Source organism: Melozone crissalis, unplaced genomic scaffold, assembly GCF_028551555.1.
Source record: "Melozone crissalis strain CALT ecotype California unplaced genomic scaffold, PUWL_Pcris_2 ptg000013l_1, whole genome shotgun sequence".
Lineage (NCBI taxonomy): Eukaryota > Metazoa > Chordata > Aves > Passeriformes > Passerellidae > Melozone > Melozone crissalis.
Window position 1 is genome coordinate 16,314,174 of NW_026535791.1, and position 27,684 is coordinate 16,341,857.

At 38.6% G+C, this 27,684-nt stretch overlaps 1 protein-coding gene across 1 annotated transcript; it reads left to right on the forward strand.

Moving 5' to 3' along the window:
- The first annotated feature begins 203 nt into the window (after positions 1 to 203).
- Positions 204 to 25,991, forward strand: SUGT1 (SGT1 homolog, MIS12 kinetochore complex assembly cochaperone). Its single transcript, XM_054272104.1, has 13 exons — positions 204 to 281; positions 366 to 411; positions 3,801 to 3,891; positions 4,549 to 4,618; positions 4,937 to 5,007; positions 9,052 to 9,105; positions 10,919 to 10,935; positions 12,003 to 12,037; positions 12,454 to 12,550; positions 13,579 to 13,686; positions 23,275 to 23,365; positions 24,674 to 24,855; positions 25,461 to 25,991. The coding sequence occupies exons 1-13, from the start codon at positions 250 to 252 to the stop codon at positions 25,560 to 25,562; spliced, it is 996 nt and encodes a 331-aa protein (XP_054128079.1). The 5' UTR covers positions 204 to 249; the 3' UTR covers positions 25,563 to 25,991.
- The last annotated feature ends 1,693 nt before the right edge of the window (positions 25,992 to 27,684 follow it).

The following is a 27,684-nucleotide window of genomic DNA, read 5'->3' on the forward strand; positions in this document are numbered from 1 at the left end:
CCAAGCCCGAGGGGCCGAGGTTCCCCGCGGCGGGCAGGCGGGGGCGGGCGCTGCTGGGCAGGAAGAGGCGGTGGGCAGGGCGGTGCGCTCGGCTCCGCTCGGCTCGGCCGGCGCCTCCGCTGGGGCGGGGCGGGGCCTGCGCGGCCGCTCCCGCGCCTCCCGGCAGCCCCCGCGCGGCGCGGCCTTGCGCGGTGCGTGCGGCGCGGGCGCCTCGGCGGCTCCAGAAGTTTCCTGGGGGCCACGGGCGGCATGGAGGAGGCGGCGGCAGCGGCCCCGCCGCGGTGAGCGCACTCCCCCGCCCTGCCTCCCCCGCGGCCCCGCCGCCCGCCCGCCAGCTCGCTGACGGCGTTGTGTTTCCTTGGCAGGTTCTCGGACGCGGACGTCGACCGGGACCCGGGGGCGGCGGCGCAGGTGAGGGTCGGGCCGGGCCGGGATTGGGCCGGGTCCCCGGGAGCCGGGCTCAGGTGAGGTCGGGCTGCAGGGGAGCCCGGCGCGGACCTGGCACAGCTCTCGTGCTGCCTGTGTGGCAAAGAAGGGGTGGGGGGCAAAGCAAAACAAACTTTCTCTTCCTTGAAGGTAGTTGGTAGCTCTCACAGCTAAATTAGTTGAGATTTGTGGGTATAGAACCCCCACGCTTATTGAAGAGAGGTATTGCATCTTAGTTTTTATGCTGCCGTGGTCTATTTTGTTTTGCTCTCCCTATATTTTGTGGGCACCACGACTGATCTTCCTTTCATCTCGACAGAGAATAATTTTTATGTAGTGAGAATGATCACTCACTGAAACACTCCCCACGGACACGGTGGAGTCCCCAACACTGGAGGTTTTCAGGACACGAAGGGGCAGGTTGCTGGATACTCTCATCTAGGCGGGCTTTCCCATGGAAGGTTAGACAAGATGATCCTTTGAGGTCCCTTCCAATCTGGCCTGTTCTATGACTTCGTCAGTTAATATGTTTTAATCTATTTTCTAAAGGCAATTTTTACTGAAAACAGATGGTTAATGAGAAGACAGAACTGGAGGGTGGATAAGTGTTTCTATTTAACTACTTGGGAGGGGAGAAGATGTAAAAGGTTAGCACTGCTTGAAGAGAGTGGGTGGTAGAACCATTAAGTGATACTAAATTATCTTTCTGCAAAGAAAATGGTGAAGCTAAATTTTTCAGTTCTTTGGGGTTTAGGCTGTAACTTGTAGAAGTTTTCAAAAGATAAATGACATTTAAAAACCAGTTTGGAAGAGCCAAAATCTGTATGGCAGAATAAAACTAATTCAAGATGTAAAAAAAAGAGTAACTTTCACATTTTGTGGTTAAAAATAGCCACCAGCAAACAAACCAAAAATCCCTGACACTAAAAGGTCTTCAGAAGTATTAGGGAATACTGCCAGAATGTGTTTTTGTATTTTTTTCCTGGATTAACATAGTTGTTTTGCTTTTCTAGCTTATATTTGAGTTTTTTGTGCATTCAGTGCTTCAGGACATTATGTAACACATTCTATAGGCATTATTCAATACCTGACACAGTAATGCTGGTGCCAGTTTAGGCCTTGTTTCCAAATCCCTGCACTGAGTAGGCAGATTTGCTTGGTGCTCTCTGAACTGGGAAGTGCCACAGCTCAGGGCAGCATTTTGCTGACTTGGGGGCTCAGGTCTCCAGGTGCTGCTCTGTGCTTGCATGAGCTTATGGTGGTCTTTATGTTCATGTGCTTGGTATTTCTCATGTGGGAGACAGTTCTGTAGAAATGGTGCTGTGTAATGCTTTCACACCTGGCTGGGCTTCTGTCCAGTTGGCCTGGCATTTCTGCACTGTGTCCTTGGGATTTTTGATTGCTTTAATTCCTGGAGATTGTGCTTTGGCTTTCTGCACCTGGCTCTGATGCAATTGAAAGATCATCATCCACCTTCTAATACTGTCTGAATGACAAAACTGTGAACTCATGAATGACTCCTCATTTTAAGTTGAAAATGTAAGCTGCTGTGTGGAGACAGAATCACCTTTAATTCATGCAAACTCTTTACTGAATTTTCCAGTGTATTTAGAAACAGATCTGCAATTTGGTCACATAGTAAGGGCCTTTGGAGTAAAAATATGCAGATATCACTTAAGTGTGAGGGCAAAGTCTAAGCTCGTTCTAAGTGACTGCTGCAGATGTCCATAGTCTGGAGTTCCCAGTGCCAGTCCAGTATTACATGGCTTCTCAAATAGCTTACAGGAGTTACTTGCTCCATGTCTGTGCCTGGATGAGATGTGGTAACTCACTGATAAAAAGCACACAAAGAGAGAAGTTTTTACACTGTTGAAAATGCTTGGCATTGCTTTGCTTTCCTTTCCTGGGATGAGGGTTAGTTTTGTAGGAGGGTCCATTCATATGCTGCTGGCTCCAATTGGTGCATCTGTCATCAGCATAAATCACAGGAAATGGTGTTTGGGGGAGAGGTGATCTGCCAGAGCAGGGCCTCTGCACCTGGATGTGCCTGTGATGTTCAGTGTCAGAGTCAGACCCTGCTGGGTTTCACATGTCAGAAGTACTTCACCTCTCAGCATAATATGAACCAATTTGAATATGTGCAGGGCCTCACATCCCTGCCATGTGGAATACCTGCAGCCATGAGTATTTCCATATTGACAAATGCTTTTGAATAACTTTATCTCAGGAAGTACAAGTAGATCAAGTTACTGCTGCCTGCCCCTTTCTTCAGAGACCCCCAAGGATTTAAATTCATGTGCTGTGTCTCTCTAGAGGTGTGTGTATGTTACATAGTAAGAATTTGTGCCGCTGCTAGAAGAAGCTGTTCTGGCCCCATAAGTCCTAGGTGGCATAAACACTTTATGTGACATCTGTTAGAAAAAGACACTGGCCTGAATTAGAGCTAAGGCAAGTCCTCCTTCCCTTCGTTTTTCTGTCTTGGTGGAGGAGAGTTTTGGCAACTGTGCTGTAAAAATGTTTCTGCAGTTTAAAGCTTGTATCTTAGCTACCTTCATACTTGCTAGGTTCCAGGTGGAAGTCTGAGTAGAAGTCAACTTAGCAAACAGAGTTGTAGCAATGTACTGTAGTCCATTTTGGAAGACTGGCTTCTAGCAACAGGAAGAAATTCTCTCACCAATAAGGAGAGAATTCGAGATGCTCTTTCCAGGTGTGTGCTTCAAGTTGCTGTGATTTTATTCTGTGTGCAAAGTCATGAACTTTTCTCAGAGAGAGCAATGTGTTATTATTTCAATCCATATATCCTGTGATTCCCTTAACAAAGGACTACTTTATGCTTATTTCCACTGTTCAATAATACCTCCTCTGAACCCTCTGATCCATAAATCTTTCCTTCCTCTGCTTTTGTGCTCAGCATAAACTGAAACAATCTCTTAGCACTATAATGCGTGTTACATGGTATTTTGTAGCATCTTATCTCCACACAACTGTTCTGACATTCTGCGCATTGACTTCCAAACTCCTGATACTGCTCTGCTCTCTCAAATCCAGCAGACCTGTGTACAAGGATACTTAGAATTGTAGGAAGGTTTTTGGAATAGAGAGGATCATCTGTGTTAGACTTCATGTTTAGAGCATTTGAAATCCCACTTCCTTCACAGTAAGAAACAGTCTGCTTGAATTTGGTGTAATTGGCAGGTTCCTTTTACTTCAGGCTCTGATGTTTAGCTTTGTGCATGAGAGCTAAGCAACAGGTAAACAGAAATACCAGTTAGGATTTTATCTTCTGAAATGTTCTCTTACTTGACAGAGTTTGATACTGTGTTTTTATGAGGATTTCTGAAGTACTCTTTCATTTTTTTAATGTGTGTTTACAGGAACTGACAACAGCTTTGGAAAAGAATCCAGATGATGCAGAATGTTATTGTCAACGAGCTTATGCTCATATTCTTCTACAGAAATATGCTGGTAACATCTTCAGTCTAAGAATCCTTTTACAAGTGTATCATAACACATGTTTTACAGGAGATGTCTTCAATCACAGTAACGGGGGAGTGTGTGATCTGTAACTTAATATGCTGGTTTTGGTGTTGGTACATAATCTTGTCGTTTTCTTAGATTGTTTTGTTACTGCAAAACTTTCAGTGAAATGGGTTTGCTAGAGTCCCAGCTTTCTATTTGATTCCAGTCTAGTATTACCTTGGCAGCTTTTTATAAGCAGACTTCTTAGGCAGATCTTGAGGTTTTTGCACTGTGTCTTCCATCATTGTGTTCTTGATAGAGACTGAATCCTGTCATGGTAGGAATGTGATAAGTGAATAATGCCTGGGAAAAGATTGACTGAATAAGATCTGGTTTATTTTTTCTTTCCAGTAAAAACCAAACAAACAGAATCACGCCTCACATCTAAGCAGAGTATTTAGCTAAATGAAAGTCTTGCTGCATTTTACATAAGAGCTCTGCAGTGTGGCAGTTGTGGCTAGACTTGATTCAGACAGCATGATTTGTGTTCAAGCTAAGAAAGATAACATAGTTCATCCTAGAAAAATTTCACTACTGAAACACTTGACAGTTCACTGCTTTTTATAACATTATGTTTCTCAACTTTAAACTGACTTTCAACAGATGCAGTTGCAGATGCAAAAAAGTCTCTAGAACTCAACCCAAATAATGCTGTAGCGCTCCTTAGAAAAGGGTATGTATCATTTATGGTACTTTGGGAATATTGTGCTAGTCTCCAGGTCAGTATTAGAGTTTGGATTGTGGTTCTGTGCAAACTTTTTACAATACTGAGAATTAATAAATTCAAAGCCATGCTGCTTGCAAGGCATTTGTAATAAATCCATGTAGTTTGGGGTGATTATTGTAATACCTTTGCCTTTTCAAAACCACACCTTTTAGGTAATTTAAATTCTTACACGTCATTTTAACCAATACAGCATGTTATCTATAGAATGTGGACTCCACTGAAAAGTAATCACTGTTTTCTTGTATTTTTCTTTATTTGTGTCAGGTTAGGTGAATATCATATCAAAAACTATGCATCTGCTTTAGAGTCTTTCAGAGAGGGACAGAGGCTGGACAGTAAGTATTAAAGTTTCTTGTGTGTATTCCTTATGTTAAAATAATGGGTAATGTGTTAGATTAAAATGGAGACCAAAGATTTTTTTTTAAGGCTAATGTACTGGGTCCCTAACACCGTCTGTCTGACTTTTGAGAGCCTTTATGCAATCACTGCATGAAAGTGTTAAACTGTTTAAAAATGTGTATCAAAGTTCTGAGCAATTGGTAGCAGATTTATTTTTTGCTTTATAAGTGTTTTCCTGCTTCCTGGAGGTCTTGAAGATAAATAGTAGCAATATTATAGTGTTAAGTGTCATAGAAAACATTTTAAATAGAGCAGGCTCTTTAGATGTAGCTGGAATTTCTTCTTAAACAGTTTTATAGATAAGTCTTTAGAAAGAATGTGCAACTTGGTGGGTATTCAAACTGACAAAGTGGATTTTTACCTTACATTACATACCACTTAATTACAGAAGCTATTTTTTATATCTCTCTTTTCATCCCGCAGTGTTGGCTTTCTGGCTTTCTTGGTACTTTTTAGTTTGGGAACACCTACAGCTTTTCTAAAACCTGACTCTATTCAATAAGCAGGAAAGGAGTTAAAAACAGAAGGCTTTGGTAGGACACATGGGGAAGCACAGAACAAAGCAATTGCAAGATGGTTGTGACCCCTTTATCTTCTCTCCTATCCCCCAGTATAAATACAACTTCATCCACTCTTCCAAACAGCAAGAAAAGGTGGTAAAAAAATAAAAGAGCACCTTGAAAGGTTTTGCAGAGCAAAATGTCCTAATCTGATAAGAATTGTTGTGGTCTCAGATCTGTTCAGTTTGTTGTCTTATCTGTAATAGTAGTGGCTGGGACATGTAGGCTTAGCAAAAATATTATTACTTTGCATATTTCAAATAAGTGATCTAATCCTCTGATTTAAAAGTGGAGTTCCATGGAAGTGTAAGCTTATACTTGATGCCAAGTGATCATGCTCCTTATTACTCTTGTGTTTGTTTAGCCTCTTGTTTCAGTGCATTAAGTCTGCAGAAAGCTACTATTTTTAAAGTCTTTCCTCCTGGATGAATGTGTTGAAATGGCCCAACCAAGGGTCTGAGTGCTGAAGCCATCAAAAGTGAACTGGCAGAGCAGCGTTGGGCCAGTGGTAGGAGGGAGATGTGGTGAAATTGCGGCAACTCACAGCTGTCAGTTTAGGCTGGCCTGGAACAAGAGTTGAAAATAAGAAGTTTCCTGAAACTCCTTCTGTATTGGTAGTTTGGATAACTAGATGGTCTATATTAATTTTACAGTAGAGACAGGTTTGTCTTTGTCCTGTAGTCCAGTTCTCCATTTTGTAACTTTCTGTGAAAGGAAGAGATTCCTTCCACTAAACTATGTTGCTTTCCTTACTTGGTAGGTTACTTTTTGTGCATCTCCAGGCTCATCGCTGCTGAATTTGAGTGTCTAATCTTTACTTTTCATACTCTTGCCCCACCCCAGGCAACCACTATCAATTTGAGGTTTTTCATGTGCATGGGTAACCTCACATTCTATTGATGTTGTAGAGTATAACACAGAACTGCAGATATCTTTTAGATAAGTGAGTGAATACCAGGGTCCTCTGCTAATTCAGAATCCCCAAAATTCAGCACATTTTCTTGTGTTGAATTGCTTCATTTCTACCTGTTTGAATTTAATTTGCTGTTGTTTTGCTGCTTACTCAGTTGAAGAGTTTCTGAAGCTTCCTAGCACTTCCTGATTACTGTCTTATCTGGAGATACTTTCTGCTGTGCTTCCTCCATCTCATTACAAAGTTCTGTAGCCTGCTGTGAGTTGAGGAGTCTCCTGAAGGCCTTCTTAAAATTACAGACTTAGTTGATTTTCTTTCATATATTACCTAATTTGCTGGCAAGTTTGTGTCAGTAACAGAGTTTACCTTTGTGGAATGTTTCATGGATCCCAGGGGAAAACAATTGTGAGCACAGGCATTTTGGCAACACAATTAACTTGCAGTTAAATGCAGCTAATGCAAAATGAACAAAGCACAGAGGGAAAATTTGCAACATTCACTAGGCAGGTGATGAAGAGTGGCTTCAGCTGTTGCTGCCTTGGGAAGAATTGCTGTGGTGGGGAATTCTTTGCTGGCAAAGCTGGTTTCTTTGCCACACAAGTGGGCAGAAGTACATGGATACAAGTTTCTGTTCTTTGCTAATGTAAGGGCTGTTTAAATTCTCAATCTGGAATGCTGACAAGGATGAGCTTCCTACTTGTGCTCATCACTGGCAGGCCCAGGGTACCACAGCAACCTTCCCATTACCCACCTACAAGGATATCAAAGTAGGACTTCATGTGATGAGCTGTGGAATGTACAGTGTTTCTTTATTTTATGAAATAACATTGGAAAGCAGTACTCCTTTGGTTCAGCCGTGTGATGCATGCAGATTTTTGCAGTTCCTACTCCCTTAGTTAAAGAACGAGTGTAACCTGGTACTCTTCAGTGTGCTATGTAGATTTAGGACAATTACTCTCAAATTTTCTTGGGGTTTTTTGCTGTGACCACTGAATGAATTTAGTAAAGCTGGAACATGGCGACTTTTAAAAGAATTTTCTTACTTTTCTTGTATTTTAGGAGCTAGTAGATTTTCAGCAGTGAAGACCTGGGAAGGTTTTCTGAACTACAGTTTTTAGTAGAAATAAGTTATTTGAAAGGATAATACCATTTTAGAGATCAAAATTCATTTGCCTCAAATTATAAAATGTGCCAGGATGCAGGGAAACAGTTTGCTCTTCTATAAAAATAGGGAAGTTAACTCTGCACTTTTCTTTTTAGGATTGTATTGCATAGCAATCTAGTCAGAGGCCATGGTTAAAAAGAGAATTCCTCACCTGCTTATGAGGGAGGTTGGATCAGTGGAGACTTTGCTTAGACTGCAAAGTTTGGAAGTCTTTTTAGGTTGTGTTGCTAAGTTTTGAAAATATTGATTAATTTAGGTTTCATGGGCACTCTGGAATTCCTGTAATTCTGTGCTCTGACCAAAAGTAATATTAATTTTGAACTTGCTTGTGTTTGCTTGAGGCTTTTTACTATTGTTTTCCAAGTATCTCCAAAACTCTTTGGACAGCTTGCTTCAGGGTTTGCCCATTCTTTTGGTAAAAAATTTAGATAACTCTTAAGATATCTGGTCAGATGGCAGAAGAAAAGTGGAGGTGAAATGGCTTGAGGAATGGGGTAGCAATTTCATCACCAAAGGTGCACCTCAAAGTTGATGTACATTTTATATTTAGAGGGTTGGGGTACATTGTGTAGCTTCAGTGGAGTCAGACTTGGTGTTACGTGCGTGTCTGCTGGGAATTTTGTCAATCTTCTCCATGTTCTTTGCCTCATAGTTAACTGTGTGAATTTACTTGTAAAACTAGAAAAAGTTCAGCTATTCTTAGCAGTTGGTGAGCATTATTGCTACTGTTTTACTTTCTTCACAGTGAAAGAGTTTTTGGGAATATTGTTGAAATAAGGTGATTGCTCTGTTGTTACACTATCATCTTTTTAGCTATTTCAGTGCTATTAGCTATTTTAGCTAATTCCAGTGAATTAATTTCTGTCTGGGAGGCTTGCTTCTAGGAGAGAATACTTGTCAAAAGTTGTACAACTTTGGGTTGTCTACACAACAGACCATCTCTCTTGACATTTCTCTGCAGAGGAAGCGTGTGGCTGTTTGAAAAAGTAATTGAAAGAAAAATGTGTAAAACTGGATGTCTTGCTTTCTAAACAGTTACATAGGAGTTGAACAGACTGGAAAGCAATGGCATATTCCTGTCAGTTGGACAAAATCTAGCCTTCTACAGATTAATTAGAATTTAATGAAATATAACACACAGTGTAGTTGTACAAAAAGACTTAAAGCCTAAGTGAAATGACAGAGCTTACAAGGAGGTTGTAGGAAATAACACCTTTTTTAGTAAATTGCTACAAGTTTGGGATGGATTTGTTCCACTTGGCAACTGAGAGGACTTTTTCTTCATGCAATACATGTAATGCTTGAAGGAGTTTTTATATTACTGTGTTTTGATCTCTTCTAGATGTAGATGATACCTTTACTATTTGGATTAAAAGATGTGAAGAAATACTGAATGGTAAGAAAAACCACATTTATTTAGTGAGGGATTTGTTATGCCCTGTGCTTGGAAGCGGTGTTATGTTTTTCAAAGATTCACTACTTTCCTCTTGTTTAGAACAAAATAATTTGTTCTAAAAGAAAAATCTTTTTTAGAAGTCATATTTTTCTATCTCTTGTTTCTGTTGGAGTAGACACCCTTAGCACTTGTATGCTTCATTCAGATTTGTAGGAAGATTTATATTGGGTTTTTAGAGTAATAATTAGCTGTGCCAGGAGAGTACCTATTTAAAGATCAGACAATCATAATTAATTTTAACTTATTTTCATACACAACTCTGAACTAATTTTAACTGTAGAAGTGTCAGCTTGCTATCTAAAGCTTACATCAAAGTAAAATTTCAAGTCTTACAGAAGATAAAGTTGGAAAGAGGTAGAAATTTGGAGATTTTGCTCCTTGGTTCCATGTGGAAAGTTGCATAGATGCTAATGGCTGTTCTGGTGACTTACCCATGGTAGTCACTGAGTGTAAGCATAGTTTCCTTTCATACCTTACTACAGACAGCCAGCCCTGACAATTAACTCATCCACAAAGCTTAGGCTGCCTGGGGATTCTGATGAAAGAGAGCAGAGCAGAATAACTTTGTATCATTTCTTCCTCTGCCTCTTGTGACTTTCTCTCCTCTCTGTACTGCATACTGAAGAATGGGACAGTAGAACAAATTTGTGTCAATGTGTTGACTAAAAACCATATAGAGGAGAACCCTTTTGTGTTGTAGAGTGATGAGCAGATTTCTGCTTTGTGAGACACTTTTTGCAAGGTTTAATTTTATTTGGAGGAACTAGATAAGTGATTGGCCTGCATGGTCTTTTTTGCAAAGAGTTACTTTGGGCGACAATTTTTTCTGAACAAGGTTACAATACACTTTTATCTTTAACATTGTATTTATATTTTGCAGTATTTTGCAGTAACGTTGTATTTATATTTTGCAGTTATATTTTGCAGTAGCATTTTATATTTTGCTGTATGTTATTCAGTTTTATCCTGAATATTCACTGTCTTGTCTTTCTGAACCATTTTCTTAATTCTCTGATAAACCAGCAAAACAAAGCAAACAAACCAATAAAGGCAGTAACAAAGCAATAGCTGATTTCTTCATTGCAGCTTAATATTTTTTTCTCTTTTTGTCAGTGTTCATTATAAAGAAGCAAAGGGAAAGTTTGTTTCTTTTCAAACATATTTAATCTGAAATATTTTAGAAAAAAATAGTTATAAGATGGGAGGATACAAAGCTATAGTTTAGATACAAGTGCTACAGTACATTTAGGGTCATGTAAGTGAATTTCCATCTCATTCCCCAGTGGGAAATTTCCATGTCATTCCCCAGTGAGGTTTCCCTAGCACGAGATAAAAGTGTGACAAGAGCTTTGTGCTGTTCCTGGGGATGGATGGATGATAAACCTAGTGCAGACTCCCAGACAGTGATTTTTTTTAACCTCTTATTTCCTGTGATGTTGTTTTAATTAAAAAATGCCTGTATCCATTTCAGGTAGGCAAGGGAATGTAATGGAAAATTTCTTGATTCAGTTAATCAGAACATGGTTTATATTAGAGTTGTTGGTTTGCACAAATTGCTGGTTGAAGTCTGATTAGAAAGTAGTGTGTCATGAAAGCAAAATACTATAGGTAGAACTGATGTGTTCCTACGTGCTCTGCTGTTGAGACTGGAGTGAATGCAGCATGTCTGGAGTAACTGAAGCAGCTAGGGTAAGATTGTGCCTTGTAAGTTCGATATGTCTTTTTCTGAAAATGCAATTTCTTTTTTTTCCAGCCTCACAGACTGATTTGGTAAGATATTTTCCTTAATATGTTTACTATTTTCACTTTTCTGTTATGCTAGAGTATATTTTCTGCTTCAGTGGCTTCACTTCCAAGCTTTAAAAAGAATCTTTCATATTGTGTGCAATTCTGAAGTATTTAACTCTTCTTCTGAACATAAGTGCTTTTGAGAGTGAGGCTGCAGACTTGAGCCCTGGAAACTTTTAGGAATGCTTAACAAATCTGGCAATTACTGTGCATCCGTTGAGGTAAAATTTAACTTTCTGGCTCGCCGTCTGCAGCCTAATTTACAGATTAACCAGTTGTGGTTAATTGTGTTATTGTGTTGTCACTACTAACTTGATTGGAACTGTTAGGAAGTAACTTTTTTTTTTTTCCAGAAGCTTGCAAGTGGTTTGTGTAGACTTTTTTTTCTGTTACAACCTGCTCAACTTTCAGTTGTCTTTTTTTTATTGAAAATCTTCATAAGAAATGTTGAAATCGACTTCTCCTTCTATTTTTTTTAATTGTTGGGACAAAAAAAAAGGGGGGGCGCTTTGCATTGGATATTCTGCTACCTCTTTAATAGTTAACTTAAATTTTTTACGCTTTGAGAACAGGGTAGAGGAGAAAAATGTACAGGAAGCATGGTGGCAGTATGTAGAGACAAATCTTAGATTTAGAAGGATTTTATGTTTAAAAGTTGAAACTTGAGTTCTCAGACCTATTTTAGGTTTCCTTCATGATTTATAGATTAGCAGTATAGTCACTGGATGTTTTCTAGGTATGCATCTTATCCAGGAGGAAATGAGTTTGAATTGAACTTAATTGCTATTTATAAAATATATTCAGGTTACAGACTAACACATTTAATGTAAATTGAAACTTTTTAATTTGTAATCTGCCATAAATGATTTAACAGTGGAGAACTTCAACCTCAAAGTTAATGTTCACACATAAATCAGGGAAGGGGAGCAGTTGGAATCAAAAAAAGGGGAGCAATCGGTGAAAGTTATTTGTGCCTTGAAAAGTACTTCATGGTGTATTTTCACTTACATTGATGTAACTTTCTTTCCAATTGAATGTGCTTCAACTAGAATATGCAGCAGCAGCCTCTGCCACCAAAGATCAAGTAAGTTGACTTCACATTACTGTGAAATTTAAAGTAATTGACATATTTGCACTTTGGCTTGGGGATTGGAGAAGCAGGATAATGACTGTAGGAGGTTTTTTTGGGGTAACTTCAGAAATGTGGCAGTCCAAGTGAAGTGTTACTCAGTGCCATCACTTTTGTTCAGACTAAATGGTGCTTTCAGGAGGTTAAACCTAACCAGGAGAGAGGGGAATAGCATCAGCATTCTGACTTCTGTTTTCTTATTCTCATGCTGAGCTTAATTCAAAGCCTGTTCCATTGTGCCTGGTATAGTTAATGCTTTTGAGTTATATTAAAGATTCTGAACTAAGAAGTGAATGATTTAGGAAAGTGATCTAATTTTATATGCTGTGTGCTTTAAAAAAAAAGTTCCTTCTTTTTTTTTTTTTTTCAAGATATGACTGGTACCAAACAGAATCTCAAGTAATTGTGACCATAATGATCAAGAATGCACAGAAGGATGATGTCAGTGTGCAGTTTTTGGAGAGAAAGGTGATTTGTATTGGTTATTGCTACTCATCCCTAAATTCCCTGAGATGCAGTACTCAAGCCAGTGAACATTACATGCTGCAGTAGCACAAAAAGAATGGGGAGGGAGCCATGGGAAGGGAGCTCTGTCCTGCCTGAGCTTCTCTTCTGTACAGTTGTGCTGCACATGAGTGTGCCCAGTCAGGGGATTTGGGATGGGTTGCCACAGCAGTGTCCATAGCACTTAAACACAAGCACTATGAGGTGTGCGTGCTGCAAGGGAACATTTGGGTTTCAGCTGCCTCTGTGGAGGGGTGGGGGAAGAACTAATCTGGGTTTAAATTATACATGCATCTGGAGCAGGACTGGGCAGAAACAAGGTATTCTTAAAATAGGTGTGAATTAGTAATGTTTTGCTCTAGGACAGTTAAAAAAATAAACCCACCCACCAATATCCAGTCTTTCTTCCATTTGGCACCACTAAAATCATGGCAGCAAAATATATTTTTTAAGGAAGTACAGTAATCCCTTTAATGAAGTACCATATGTTGTACCAATGGATTTCATGTTTAATTTAACTGTCAATATCAAAGAGTTGGGTTCTTAGTCTCAACTAACTTGATACTTCATTAAATACCAGAAGTACTTGGTTATTATTATCTAGTTTAGGTTGTAAAAATAGTCCGAGCACTTGTTCTATAGTTTTCTTGTATTAGAAGAGAAGCTGCAGATTGTTTTCATGTTCATGATCATGTTTCATGATCATTATTAATATGTTGATACTCCATTTGTTGTATAATTCCTTCCCTAAAGACTTAAGATCCAGCTGACAAGATAGTAGGGTTTTTGAGTACATGTAGCAAGGGCTGAAATCTTCTGTTCATTTTCTAATGTATCTTAGAAACATCTCGTCCAGTACTGCAGTAGTGTAATGGCATGGTCTGAAATGATATTAATTTAATCACTTCATCTCTGTGTGAAATGACTGTCCTTTACTTGAAAATGGAGCTGCTGTCAAAGATGACCAGAGACGTGTTTTCAACTTTTAATAGATGAATGCATCAGTGAGACTTCCATCAGGTGAAGACTTCAACTTGAAGCTCGATCTTCTTCATTCTATAGTGCCAGAGCAAAGTACGTTTAAAGTGCTTTCAACAAAGGTGAGCTTCTTAAAGTGTAAATCATTTCTTTGACTGCTGCAATCCTGAAAATATTTCTGTTCTATTGTCTTGTCTCTCTGCAACAGTCATAGTATCTTGCTTTTTATACAGAAATGCTCTTTTTTTTCTTCAAGGTGTCTTTCAGCTGGTGGGAGACTTTCTAAACTTGTGCAAATATCAGAAATAGTAATACGATGGCACTTACTGAAGTGCAAATGAAAGAGTTATGTTGACGATTCTTTTACTTCTTGCTAGAGAAAGGAGACTGTAATCTTCACTGTTAAAATTCAGGTAATAGGAAAGCATGAACACCCTTTTACAAAACTTTCAGTAGCCAGTCTTGCCTGGTGAAGCCTTGTTATCTTTGTGTGCCCAAGAAATACAAGTCAGACTTGGAAAATTTCACTGAAATTGTTCTCTACCGTTTCATAGCTTCTTGCTGGTGAAAGTTAACCATGTGGTTAACTGTCCATGGCTTTTCAAGAGAGTGTATTCCATGCTGTTCCTGGAAAAAGTACATGCCTGGGGACACTTGAAAATGGCATGGTGTGAGAGAATGCTGCTGTTTCAGTTTTTTGCTTCTTTTATAGTACAAGTATAGGAAAATAAGGAACAATGGTCTGGTATAGCACTTGCTGTTGGCATAATGGATAGAGAGACATATGCTTTGTCCACAGAACCAAGTCTGAATCCCCAGTGCTGGAATATGATGTTGTTTCTTCTCTTGTATTTCAGCAGTGGTTCTGCAGAGCTTATGGGAATTCTCTTGTATACTCATGTTCCATTTTACCTGTTCTATTCTCAAAAAGGTACCTATAATAATTCTTGTGTAATTTCATGGAAGAGAGACTTCAGGACAGCATGAGAGGATTGCCACAGAAAGTTTGTTTTGTTTTTCCACTCCTTGTACAAAGAAATCTGGGCAGGTTGTGTGATTGAGGACTTTACTTATTCCCCCACAGTGTAGTAGCTTTCATGGCTCAAAGTAAGTAGAAATTCTGGTAGAAATTCATTAGTATTTGTATAAATTTGAGTGGAATGAGGACAGACATTGTCAAGAACAGTAGCTGTGATGTCCTGTTTCCTTTATGTTCTTAACCTAGCTTGTGTTACACTTCTCATTTTCTTTTGAAGTTTACCATTACTTCTTTTGGAAGTGTCTACATTAACTGAGTACTGTGAAATTCACTTGACTTTGTCTTTTCCACGCTGCCATCTCTACCCTGGGTTTATCTCTGAAATAATCTCTAGTAGTCTGCTGCTTAGTTTACTTTGAGGTTCCAAAACTGGAGTGGAAGGTTGAGTTACGTTCAGGCAGTGTTTGAACTGTAAATATTTTGCATTTATTTTCAAATGTTACTATTCCTAAATACTTGTGAGAGACTATTTTTGAGATAAAACGGGTAAGAGGTTACACAGAAGGTGTTCTAACTGCAGAAGTAAGGGCTTCAGCATGTCCTTACTTTTGTAGAAAGGAGTAGTATTAAGCTGCCTGTGAGGGCAAACTGAAGGAATACAGTTTAAACTGCCCCAGCTGGTTCTTATTTTGACCACCAGATGGAGTCTGGAAGGAAAAAAAATTTAAAAGCAGCTTGATGTTAAGTACGCAAAGACTTCTTTACAGGTTTAGAATATTTTTCTTAGAAAAATATTAAGTACTTTAAGGGAATGATGCAGCCTTAGTGTTTGATTACCACAAGTTCAGCTTTCTGTTCTTAGCTTTGTGTATATACTTGGCTTCTATGAGCAGCATGGCAAATAGTCAGGTAATACTTTGAGTAGATTAATCTTACTGATTAAAACTTTTCAAACCATTCATATATTATTTTGTGCTATTTACATATATTCCTTTTGTAAGTACTTGAAAAGAAAGACATAATCTCATTATCTTCCCAATTACATGAGCTTGTTGCTATGCAATCCTAAAGAAGTTGAGTTTTCGTGGGATAGAGAGGGATCTATTCCTGTGGATTATTAATTTCAGGTGAGAATAACTTGATTTTTTCATACTGCTTTATTTTGTGCTGCCGCTTTGAATGCATGAGCCATGTTGCCACTAGTGTCATACAGTCATCCCTGGGCAACAAAGATCTGGCCTTTCTTTTTCACTTATGTGAGCAAATATATGAGGAAATGGTGGAACATATGAGCAGGCTGTGTAGTGAATAGTTTGGGTCCATCAATTTTGTACAACTGAAAAAATTAAGGGATAGAGAATGAAACAGCAGAACTGGCAGAGAGTAGAACAATCCTGTGTATTTTGGAGATAAGAGGAGCTGTGGAGATACTCAATACTGCTTGAGATTCAGCATCACTTGACAAATGCAAAGGCATGACTGTAAGGATGCAAATCCAGGAGGAGAAAACAGCCTTAAGTGTATTTGCAGAACTACAAATTCTAAAGTCTGCAAGGAGCAGACAGAACTCATAGACTCCTGAACTGGTTCTTTCAACGAGTGTTGACAGTAGTGAAAAATACAATTGCGAACATAAGGATTGTTTCTTTCCCATCGAGGAAATGAAAAAGTATACCTTTGTATCCGTGTTGTGTCAAGCTCTGAGATACAAAGTCTGTTTGGAAAAAAAACCAGGACTAGCAAGTGTTACCAGGGTAGCATAGATAGATGTTTTGAGCTGTTTCAATAGTTTCTGTGTGAGCAAAAATAAATTAGTGTTTGTCATCTGCAGACTTGGACTTCAAGCTGTGAACTAGAAGATGTAAAATATTTGATGCCAACTGAAGAGCAGCATAATGTGTGGATGAAGTCCAGTTTTGAGATAAAAATTGTAAATTGGTCTTCGTGCATCCTCTAATATTTTATATTCTCTAATTGTAAACAGTTTTGCAGATGATATAGGCTGCCTTTAATAGTGACTATATCTATTATTACCATACTTGAAGGCTTTTTATTTTTTTACCCAATTAGAAAATTTACTTGCTGTTCAGTAGGTAACAGTGCTGGGAAATTGAACTTTGAGTTGCTTATGGTTCCTGCTCACATTTAGTGGCAAGTTACTCAGAGTTGCCTCTTGTTGTTCAGCATTTATTTCTATTGCCTATGGCCTCAGGTTAATGTTAGTGTTAGAAAATGCTGAATACCACTGAATTGAGCCCTTCTCTTGCAGCTATATCTACATAGCATTTTGTACATTAGCAGCACAATTGATAGATCATAACTAAATCAATTGATGTTATTGATTGTACTCCTCATCTGTCAGAAGTGTCTGACTCTAGCAATCTGATCAAGCAAAAAGTAACAGCTGCTCCTAAAAGCAGTGTAGAAATTTGAGATTTGTGTCTTACAAATGGAAGCTGAAAACTGTGTTGCACTCAGCGTTTCACAGGAGGAAGGCATTTTCAGTAGTGCTGTTTGGCTTTTTACTTCTTTCCAGAAGAGGGAGCCAAAATGTAAAGGCTGGACCAGGTTTGCTCTTTGCAAGCTGCCTGGGTGCAGTTATTCTGTGGCTCTGTGCATACTGTCATCATGCTCCCTTCACAGAAGGAAGAAGGCATAAAATTTTAAATTTTTATGGGACTAAATATGTTTAAGAAAAAACTAGTAAATATGTGTCTGTCCAGAAAATATGTCAGGAGAGTAAAAGTGTACAAATAGTGTAAGGATTTCTACTGTTATTAAATATGCACAATCAACCTCACTTTCTTTTCCCTTTTCAGCTCAGTCTATGTAGTCAGTGTATTTTGGATTCCAGGGGAATATTTTGCAATGTTCCCCTGGGAACTTAGGTGACATGAGCAGTTTCTGTAGGTCTTCTGTTGAGTTCTAGGTGGTGCTTGGGATTTTCTTTTCCTCAGACTTAGAAGAGGAGAGTGAAGATGACTATGTGCTTTTAGTGCTGGTGCTTATGACCTTGAAGGAAACTTGAGGTGGTGCTTTCTGGTTTTCCTCCTGTCTACAGATAGACTGAGGACAATTGCTGTGAGTTTTCAGTTTGTAGTGCTTTGGGCTTTTTGCAAGCAGTGACTTGCAGCAGTGTAGAGCCATTTGAAAAAATGGTAAAATATAGTTTCTTTACCCCAGAACTGTCCTTTAATTAGAGATCAAAGTTGTGCTGCAGACCGAGGAGGTGTTAGAAACCTTCAGCCTCTTTTACAGTTGACATTTGTTGCTTAACAGAGATGTCTGAGGGAGAAGCACACACTCAGCAGCTTCATGCCAAGAATATGGTTGTGTGCATCAGTGGAATGTTGTTTTTTTCCTTGAACCAATATTTTGATTTGCAAACACTGGAATACCCTGTGAAGCTAACTGGAACTGATGCCTGTTGCTGAATGTGAGGGAAAAGGCAAAGAGTGGAACTGTTTCACACGCTCTTGGACTGTCATCAGAGTCTCTATTCAGAGGCAAATGTACACAAAGAGATAAACAGAGGAACATATCTATTTTAACTGAAGTTGGATCTTACCACTGCAGTCCAGTCCTTAAAAGATACTTTCCTGTTTAGGGTGCTTGCATTAAATTGCTTGTAGGGACTTGAATGCAGACTTGGCTGCTCTTGAGTGCCTGTTTTCAGTGTAAGAGTTTCATGCAGATTGATATCTCCCATGTATTTTCTCGAGCATTTTCTATAAATTATAAACTAATATTTAAGGTGAATGGATAATTTTCTGAAATTTCTTGCATCTTTTAGGCAGGGCTGGTCAGAGCAGTTTCTTCTTCTATGATTGACATGATGTTTATATATTGAACAATAAGTTTGATTTTATTCATTTCTTTCTGTATGAATGAAGATGGATTTGAGACAGATTTAAACTTGGTAATACTCTGAGAGCTATTATTTTATACATGCATATAAGTCAGTGTCCATGCTTTATATAAATGCATAAAAGAAAACGATGCATAAGGGGGTTTATGTCTTGAGATCTATTGGAATAATGATGGTTTACATGGAGAATAAAGTGACAAATAGCTTTAGAATACCAAAAGGATCTCTGTTGCTAGCTTCTCTTCTAAAATTTAAAAACTTTGTGTTGGCTATGTAATATCAGTCAAAGGAAACTTGAACCTTTTTCCCTCCAGTTCCCCATAGTACATAGCTGGCAAAGAAATAAATAAATCCCTTCTGTTGCAGTATACTCCATATAGAATAAATGTCTTAATTATCATTGTGTGTGATAACACTGTAGAATTATTTTCATCTTAACATATTTGGTTTAAAGCTATGGACCAAAAATCTTGGAATTTAGAGTACAAGCAATATATAACAGGTCTTTGAATAATTAGGACACCAAACTGTAGGCATATGTGCTCTTAGAGGCACATTTGAATAGTTCTTATATTTTTAGAAGACTGTTCTATTTTATCCTACGAAATTCATGAGATGATCACAGAAGGACAGCTCCAAACACTTAAAATTTATGACTCAGAGGAGGTAGTCAGTAGTTCAGTAAATAACAAAGTAGCTGATCAGAAACACTGAATTCCTGTTTTCAGGTGTTTGATACTGCAGAACACCAGAATTGAAAAGGGTACTTTTGGTATGTCTTACAATTAATGGCTGGACTGTTGTTTAAGCTTTGCCAGTTTTGACCAGAGCTTGACAGAAATTTGCCAGTGGTAAATGAACTTGCTCTTACCATGGACTGTAAAATATAAAGCACAGTAAAAATTAGGAAAAAAACCAAAAACCCTTGTAGTTTGTCAGTGTACACCAGAATCTCCTTTTAGGGTGGAAGATAAAAATTCTTCCCCTTTTCATGTGTCCCAGTTAGACTGCCACTGCCTGTCCCAGAAGGGAAGTTCAAGTGAAATCAAGCATCGGAGGTTTCAGCTTTTTAACAATAAATATCTGCCTAGAAAATAAGTGTTGCCTAACTAGTGTTGGTCTTTTCCAAAGAGGAGAAATTATTTCTTAAAACTGGATTAAACACTCTTTTATGCCAGTCATCCTAAAATAAGATGTTGTTGTTTTATTTTTATGCCATCAATGAAATGGTTTAGGATACATTTTGAGAGGAACTGTGGTTCCTTTTCTGATAGCTATCACTTGGATTAAGCCCCAAACGAACATGTCCAAATCTCTGGTAGGCTTTAAAAAATTGATTACTTTTATGACCAGGAAACTCTGGGTAGAAATTTACCTGTGTCCTTTCACTGTGGGTGGTGTTTCTTCTAGACAATAAATCCCTCTTTTAACTCTATTCTGAGAGGGGTAGGTTTCTCTGAAGATGGTATTTCAAGCAAGTAGCGCATGAATTCCATGTGTCTTTTCCTTTTTGCTTTGCTCTCTTTGAACCCAAAACACAAGGGACTTTAAGGAGAAAGTGTATTATATTTGCATTGGGATTTTTTCTAGATCTGGAGTACCATGATCCATTGTAGGCTTACCAGTGCAAGAAAGGCGCTGATGTAGTGAAGCAAGTCCTAGCAGAGGGCTGCCAAGATGGTCAGGTGGCTGCACAGCTTGAGCTACAAGGAGAAGCTGAGGAATTAGGCTTGTCCTTAGGTGGCATGCAGAGCATTTAATTTGCAGTTAAATTTTCCTGTCTTATATACTAAAGTTGGCACGAGGCACACAGGCATATGTTTTATGAAATATAAATGTTGAATCAAAGTAGTTGGCAAAGTGTTGATGTATTTCTCTTGCCCAAGTGAATTTTTTTCAAAGGAGAGGAAAAAGCTAACAGTACTTTTTTGCTGGATATGACATAAATGTCTGTGCTGATGTGTTTCTTTTCTGTGTGATAGCTATCAGTATCTGTATTAAAACCTTCATTAAAATGCATTCATTGCCATTTGTGCACGTAATTGGGACTCACTGAGTTGTCCCTTCTTAGATCAAATAGAGCTCTCAAGTTGAAGAAACACGCTCCTTCACAAGCAGAACTTTATAGCTTTATATTTTTGGAAAATGTGGTTGTATAATGGTATGAAGTTAATGATTTCCCCAGCTTTGCTCCTGCCTGCCACTTTGCCTAATGAGTAACTTCAATTGAAGTGGATGTAGTAGACAGAGTAGAAGTTTAATCATGTCAGAAATACATTCTGTCTCAGTTCTTCAGCTGTGTGCACTTCCAGCTTGGCAGGGTTGAAATGGTTTAGAGTTAAGAAATCTGCATCTTACACTGGGAATTAGTTTGTGTCATTGGCTTCTCCTTAGGGCTGTTTGTTGTGCAGTACTGTTTTAGGGACAGTTTTAGAGAGGAAAATGTAAGGGCTAGCAGATTAGAAAAGAAGGGGGATTACTGGAGCAGCAAAACTAAAGTTGTTCCTTATTTTCTTCTTATTATGCATGGGCAGAGTACTGTGGTGAATAGCCAGTGGTCTTTATAAGGACTCATTGAGGAGGATTGTATTCTGAGAAGAAAACAGTCCATGTTTAGTAGCTCACATCGAGCATTATATTGCATTAGAGGTCATTTTTGGTGTGGATGAAATAAGCTGTATTTGAGATACTGGAAGGTATTGGTGGAAAGCCTGAAGTGTAAGGGCAAGAAGAATTAGTGAAAGAAAAAAAAAAACAGAGAAACTGAAGAGATATAGAGGAGAGCAGTTTCAAGCATCTGCTTTCCTCCCCCCCAAACATTTTGGTAGATGCACTAATAAGTAGAGTATAAAATCTGAACTTTAGAGCCTCAACTGAAATGCACAACTCAATCGATAATAGTCTCCTCAGCTGAGAAGAGTTTATATAAGAAACAGAGGAGAGTGGTTTTAAATTAATACTCATGTTCACTTGTAACTAATTAGTTCCTTTGTAAGTAGCTAATTAGCTTAAATGTTTGGCTCAGGAGATCCAAATCCACTGGGGAAAGAAAACCTGCTAGTTCTGCCACTTGTGGAACTACTTGATTGTCTTAAATGCAGATATTCAAATGTTTTGCTTCCTTAAGCTAATAACAGAACATTAGATCTGTGAGTGTAGGTGCTATTCAAGGTTGCAATTTTCAAAATGTTTTTAAAAGAGTCCAGTGGAGGTAGCTTTACTGACTTCTTTTGGTTTACTGAAGAGTAATTCTTCTGCATAGTTTAACAGAAATGGCTGCATCCGTACAGATTGCGATACTAAACTCTGAAATACAGGCCTTTTTTAGGGAGGGTAGCTTGGTCATCCAGACTAACAGCAGTTTGATGTTATTTGGTTATTTTTGGTTCTGTGATGTTACTTTCAAAATGGATACTCTGATGCCTAATTTGTGACTTGTCAAGTGGCTGAAAGTATTAAAAAATCCAACAGATGCAGGGAGTGGGAAATCAAATACATGTGGGTGTTGGACTTAGAAGTTTACTGAAGCTCTTGCCTGCCTTTCATGCCTTTACCTTAAACTTTTTGTTGTTCTCAGTACATGTTAGTGGTGGAAAATAAGTATCAAAGCTTATCTAGGGAATTTTTAGCTTCCTGAGGGAAAAAAAACCAGAAAACATTCATAACTGAATATTCTGTTTCTTAAAATTCATTGTGATTGCAAACATGGAAGCATTAAAACTTCAGTGAGCTAATTTTTTATATTTTGGTAGGATACCTCAATCTGTTGCTTACCAGTGATTGATTTAACAATGGATTAAATAAAGTTCAAATTTCAGATCAACATAATGCTGTGCAATGAGCTTGGTGTTTGAATCTAAGGTTAGCTTTTACAGTGGTGCCTTTGTTCTTGGGTCTGCAGGGATCCCCAGGTTGTAGTGGCTTTAGGTGGAGCTAAGAACTTGCTTCTGCTGAGCTGTTTGCAAATAAGGAAGCACTGAAGTTTAGCAAGCACTGATTTCAGTTAATTAATGGCATCATATGAGCTTTGTGACATCTCTTTAAGTGAATAGGAGTGATGTTAGACAGTCCTTGTTTTGAAACTTTGTAACCCTATAACCAAAGGAGAAGGTTAATTATGAAAAAAAACATTTCAGTGTGGTTGTCTAAAGGGATTATGTGAAGTAGTGAATAGGGCATGACATACTTCACTTAATTTTGTTTCTCCTATGGTAATTGCAACCACATCCATTTTTAATTGCCAGTTTTGTCAATGAATACTTGACAATTTTCTCCATAGCAGTGTTTGTTCATTGAACCAAATGAATACATCTTCTGAATTTCTCCAGTGGGAAGATCTGCATAGTCCCAGGGTGTTTCTCTGGTTTGTGTAGTACACATCAAACATGGAATTTTTTGGTAAATGAAATGTAAACTTAGATAAAGTTGGATTTTGTAGTCTTTCAAAACTGCTGCTTATTAGAGCTGACTGCCAAGGAAGGGATGCTTGAAAGGCAATACCTTGGAGCCTGGCAGTGTAGAGACTTTGGGACTGATCGTTACCTTTGGGATGCCATAATTTGCAAAAAGAATCAAGTGAATAGTAAGTAAAAGAAAGTTAAGTGCTCCTGAACAGAAAAGTAGAAGTCTGATACAAAAGCTGCACAGGCACATGGGAGCTTGTTTGATGTGTGACTTGAACTCTAGTAACTTTGTCTTGTAAGGTAGGTAAACTTGTCTGTGATACAGGTTTCATATTAGAGGCTGTGTTTCTAAAACCAAATGTTTGTATTTTCTTACAGCCACAGGATCCAACTACTTTGGAGCTGCATGGCATAATTGTTTGCATATGGATTAATTTGTTCTTTGTCTTATGTTTTGTAGGTTGAGATAAAAATGAAGAAGCCAGAGGCTGTAAGATGGGAGAAGCTGGAGGGCCAGGGAGATTCTCCTAAGTTAAAACAATTTACACCAGGTTTGTTCTCTGAACTATTTAGTATTAAATGGTTTATTTGTATTGAGTGAGTTACAGTTATTAATAATAGTTCTGTGTTAAATATTGTTTATAAAACCACAGCTTCATATTTGCAGTGAAAAGCCTAATCATCTTGGTTTCACTCTGTCAAGAATTGACAGAAAGTCTGCAAGCCATTAGTGAAACATAGGTATTAAATTTAGTCATAACCTCTGTTAATCTGATGAATTGTTAAGGGTATACATGTGCTTGTCAGTAAGTCTGCCTATCTGCTTGGGTCCCTGTTCTGCAGTTCTGTACATTAAGTGTGTTTGTTGTGGTTTAGCCATGGTACCTCCCAGTTCAGTGCCCCATTGGGCCCCTCCCAAAGGACACCATCGAGGTCTCACTCTCCTTTCCCCTCCCCTTTCTCACTGCAGTGGGATGGAGTTGAGAATTGGAGGCACAGTAGGTGAAGGGTTGAGATAAAAACAGTTTACTTGGAACAGCAATTAAATTAGAAAGCAAACAGTAACAGCAACAACATTAATAACAAAAGGCTACAAAAGAGAGAGTGATTTACATGCAAAATGCACCAGTGGACCCCAGTGACAAGGACCAGGGGATGGATGGTTTCCCCCTCCCCACACCTTTTTCTTGGCTGGAAGCCCTACCCTTCTTCTGGGATGCCCAGATCATCCCACCGCAGCACTGATCTGCCCTGTTGTAGAGTATCATCCTGGCATGTCCACTGAGCTTCAGGCCCCACCCCTCACCACTACTGCAAAAAATTAACTCTGTCCTGGCCAGACCCAGATAGCAGTTATGTTATGTGACCTGTTGCTTAAATAATTATTGTTTCCCTGAGTATTGGATTTCACTTGGAGACTAATACATTGGAGTTTTTCTGTATCTGGAGTACAGATAAACATTCTGCCTTTGACAGAATTTGCATTTCCTGATGTATTGATTTCAGATTTTTTTTAAATTTAGCTCAACTTATTCTATGGCTCTAGGTTGCTGTTTTGGTTTTTTTTCTGTCAGCCAATATGTCTTTTTGATATCAATTATCTGTGTTGCTGCTGGCCAGCTTTTTGTGTGTGTGTGTTGGATAACAAAATTACATAACTGTTTACCTAAAAATAAACTTCTGCATTTCTTAGTTTCCTTTATTTTTGTTTCTGCAATGCTTATATCAGTTCAGAGGAGTCCATTTTACATTTTCATGTCCCATTATCATCTCTGATTCATCAGGTACCTGTGTCTGTGTTCTCTGATGCTCTCAAAGTAGTGAGAAAATGCTTAGTTAACTAACACTTCTGTTTTCAGATACCCAGCACTTATACCCATCATCGTCTCACTATACAAGGAACTGGGACAAACTGGTAGTTGAAATCAAAGAAGAGGAGAAAAATGAGAAATTAGAAGGAGATGCTGCTTTAAATAAACTCTTCCAGCAAATCTATTCAGATGGTACAGATGAAGTAAAACGTGCCATGAACAAATCATTCGTAAGTCTTCATTCTTTTCTCTGAAGAAACCTGTGACTTTTGCACACTGAAATGATTTACTAGATTTCACATATGTGGGAAAAGCCTGTTACCAAAATTTTATGTCTGTAAATGAATAAATTTTGGCTATGGATCTGTTGGAGATAGTGGTACAACTGCACTCACTGAAAGCTACAGGGCTGTACTCAGATGAATGTGACTTTTTATAAATCCAAGGTTGTGCTTTGTCACTGGTCTCTTCATTTCAATCTGTATTACCAAAAGAAGTAGAGGCTTGGCTCATGTAGAGCTTGAAGACTTGCCAGGGGGTGAAAGGATCAAATTCCTCTTGATTACTTGACTCTGGTTTAATTTGTAGCCATCACAGGCAAGAACGTGACTGACCCTTTAAAAGCTTCTTGTTAATGAAGCAGCATCTCCCTGTGTCCAGTAGTGATAAAAGTACTGCTGGGCTGGAGATTATGGAATGATGGCTCTGTCAAATTTTATTTCATAGGTACACAATTTCTGTGTAATCACTACTCTTTGAAGTTTGCTGTAGGAATTGTGGCTTTTAAATTGCAGGAATGCTCAGCAAACTAAACAAGCTCTTTCTCATATTGCAGATGGAGTCTGGTGGCACAGTTCTGAGCACCAACTGGTCTGATGTTGGTAAAAGGAAGGTAGAAGTAAATCCTCCTGATGACGTGGAATGGAAAAAATTCTAATCCTATTTCTGATCTTTACCATCTATGTGTTGCCATAGTCATGTACTGACCACTATGTATGGACATAGCATTCTTGGATTCAAAGCACTGAATGTTCCCTTGAAAACAGGAATTGTCTGTACATTTTGCGTGCTTTAGAAATTCCTTCATCTGCAGATCTTAAAGATATACTCAAGAGTGGAACCCTATTTTTATCATCTGTCTTAATTTCTGGGAATTGAGTCCATCAGTCCAAATTTTTTACCACCTTTATCAGCTCTCCTCTTTGGGATAGGGTGATCTCTAATGGCTGGTCAGGATTATTGCCTTACACCTGGTATTTCTGTTCAATAACTTATTAGATCTTGGCAATTTTGGGTAAAAACACTTTTCACAACAGTGTTAAAATTGTTTGCTCCTTAACTCTGCTAAATAAAACTGTAAATACAACTTTTTCTATAAGGAAGCTGCTTTATTTCATTTTTAGTGTTGTTTTTTGATCGGGGAATCACTTTAAGCATATAGGTAAGGATAAGGTAAGCATGTGAATGTACTGCTTCAAAAGAAAAGCTGGCATGTATAGAAGCTAAATGTGCATTCAGTGAAGAGGATGAGATTACTATTCTTGATGCAGACACAAACCACCCACTTTGGAGTCCTTCCACCTCTGTGATAAGTTGAATTGTAGTCACAGTCATGGAAGATAACAAATTTGTTGTGACTGGAAATTTTTACAGAAAAGTAGGTCCTCTGTCTACCTTCTAAATTCAAAATAAATTTACCTGGAATCAAAGCCAGCAAGCAGTTGCTTTAAGTTACGTAATTTCTGAATAATAGAAACTGTTTAAAGAACGACTTGTATGCCCTTAATTGCTTCCATTAGTGCAGCTTTATTGTCATGATCAAATTGTAAATAACAATAGAGAAAAGGAATTGAGAATCTATGTACTGTCTGTGCTTGTACTTCCTGAATACAAGTTTGCAGGGACCTAGAGATGCTCAAAAGCCATCTGGATATGCTCCTGGGCACCTGGCTCGAGATGCCCCTTCTTGAGCAGGAGGGTTGGACAAGGGCACTTCCAGGGGTGCCTTCTGACCTGAGCCTTTCTGTGATTCCATGGCAGATGAACTCAGAAGGTTGTGCTAAATGTGCCTTGTCTGTGTGCCACTGTCTCTTGGGAATTCAGAGTATGTTGTAATCATAGAAACACCATGAATTGCAAATATTGACAGCGCCATGAAAGCAACTTCATTCCTTGCTAATAACCATTGGATGCTGTTTTAAGTTTGCTACTTTTTCTTGCTTTCCTAATGATGTGGGGTTTTCCAGACCATTTGTTATTCTGCCTGTTGTTTTTGTATTGGTCGTGTTATTTTCCTACAGTGTCAACTGGATGAGCTTGGTAAAATAGAAAGGCTGTTAGAACAGGTGTTTTTAATAGCATGAGTGAAGTCTGCAGCTGTTACGTATTAAATGATGATTGAAAATTATAGAGGAGGAAGGAAGGATCTGTTCTGTTCCTGCTGAGATTTTGCAGTAATGCTGGGAAAGTACAGTGGCTTTTCTCCACTACTGTTACTGTGCTTGTGCAGTAGAGAGATACTGAGGCTTTAAAATCTTACAAATGTTAAAAAGAGAGGGATTTTTTGGATGTAGACTATGACTACAAGTCTTGACATAATTGCAGTTTCTTGATGCACTGAGATCACGATGATGCAGTGCAGGCTGGGCAGTGATTTCTTTTGCCTCACTTCTGGCTTCAGAATTGATATATGTTTTCCAAAGTTCAAATTTGGTAACCTTCAGAACCCAGTGTTACCCTGCTCTTCGAATGCAATGAACCGAGTTGGATGGGATTTAGGAAGGGTTTTGTGTGCCTTACCTCTTGACATTTACTGAACAGTGTCTGCTTCTTGGAAGTTTCTCAAAGCATGAACTTGGGACATGTTTCAAAGAAGAATTTTTAGCTTTGGTGTGGGGTTTTTCTTGACCTTCAGAGAATTCTGAGTAGCTGGTTGCTCGATATGTAGAGCATTTGCCCATCCATATGGGATGCTAACATTGGAGTTGATTTGATTTGGAATAGGTACTTGAACTCCACTCTCCCAGATAAGTGCTTTGCTGCTTTTTATTTATGTGCAA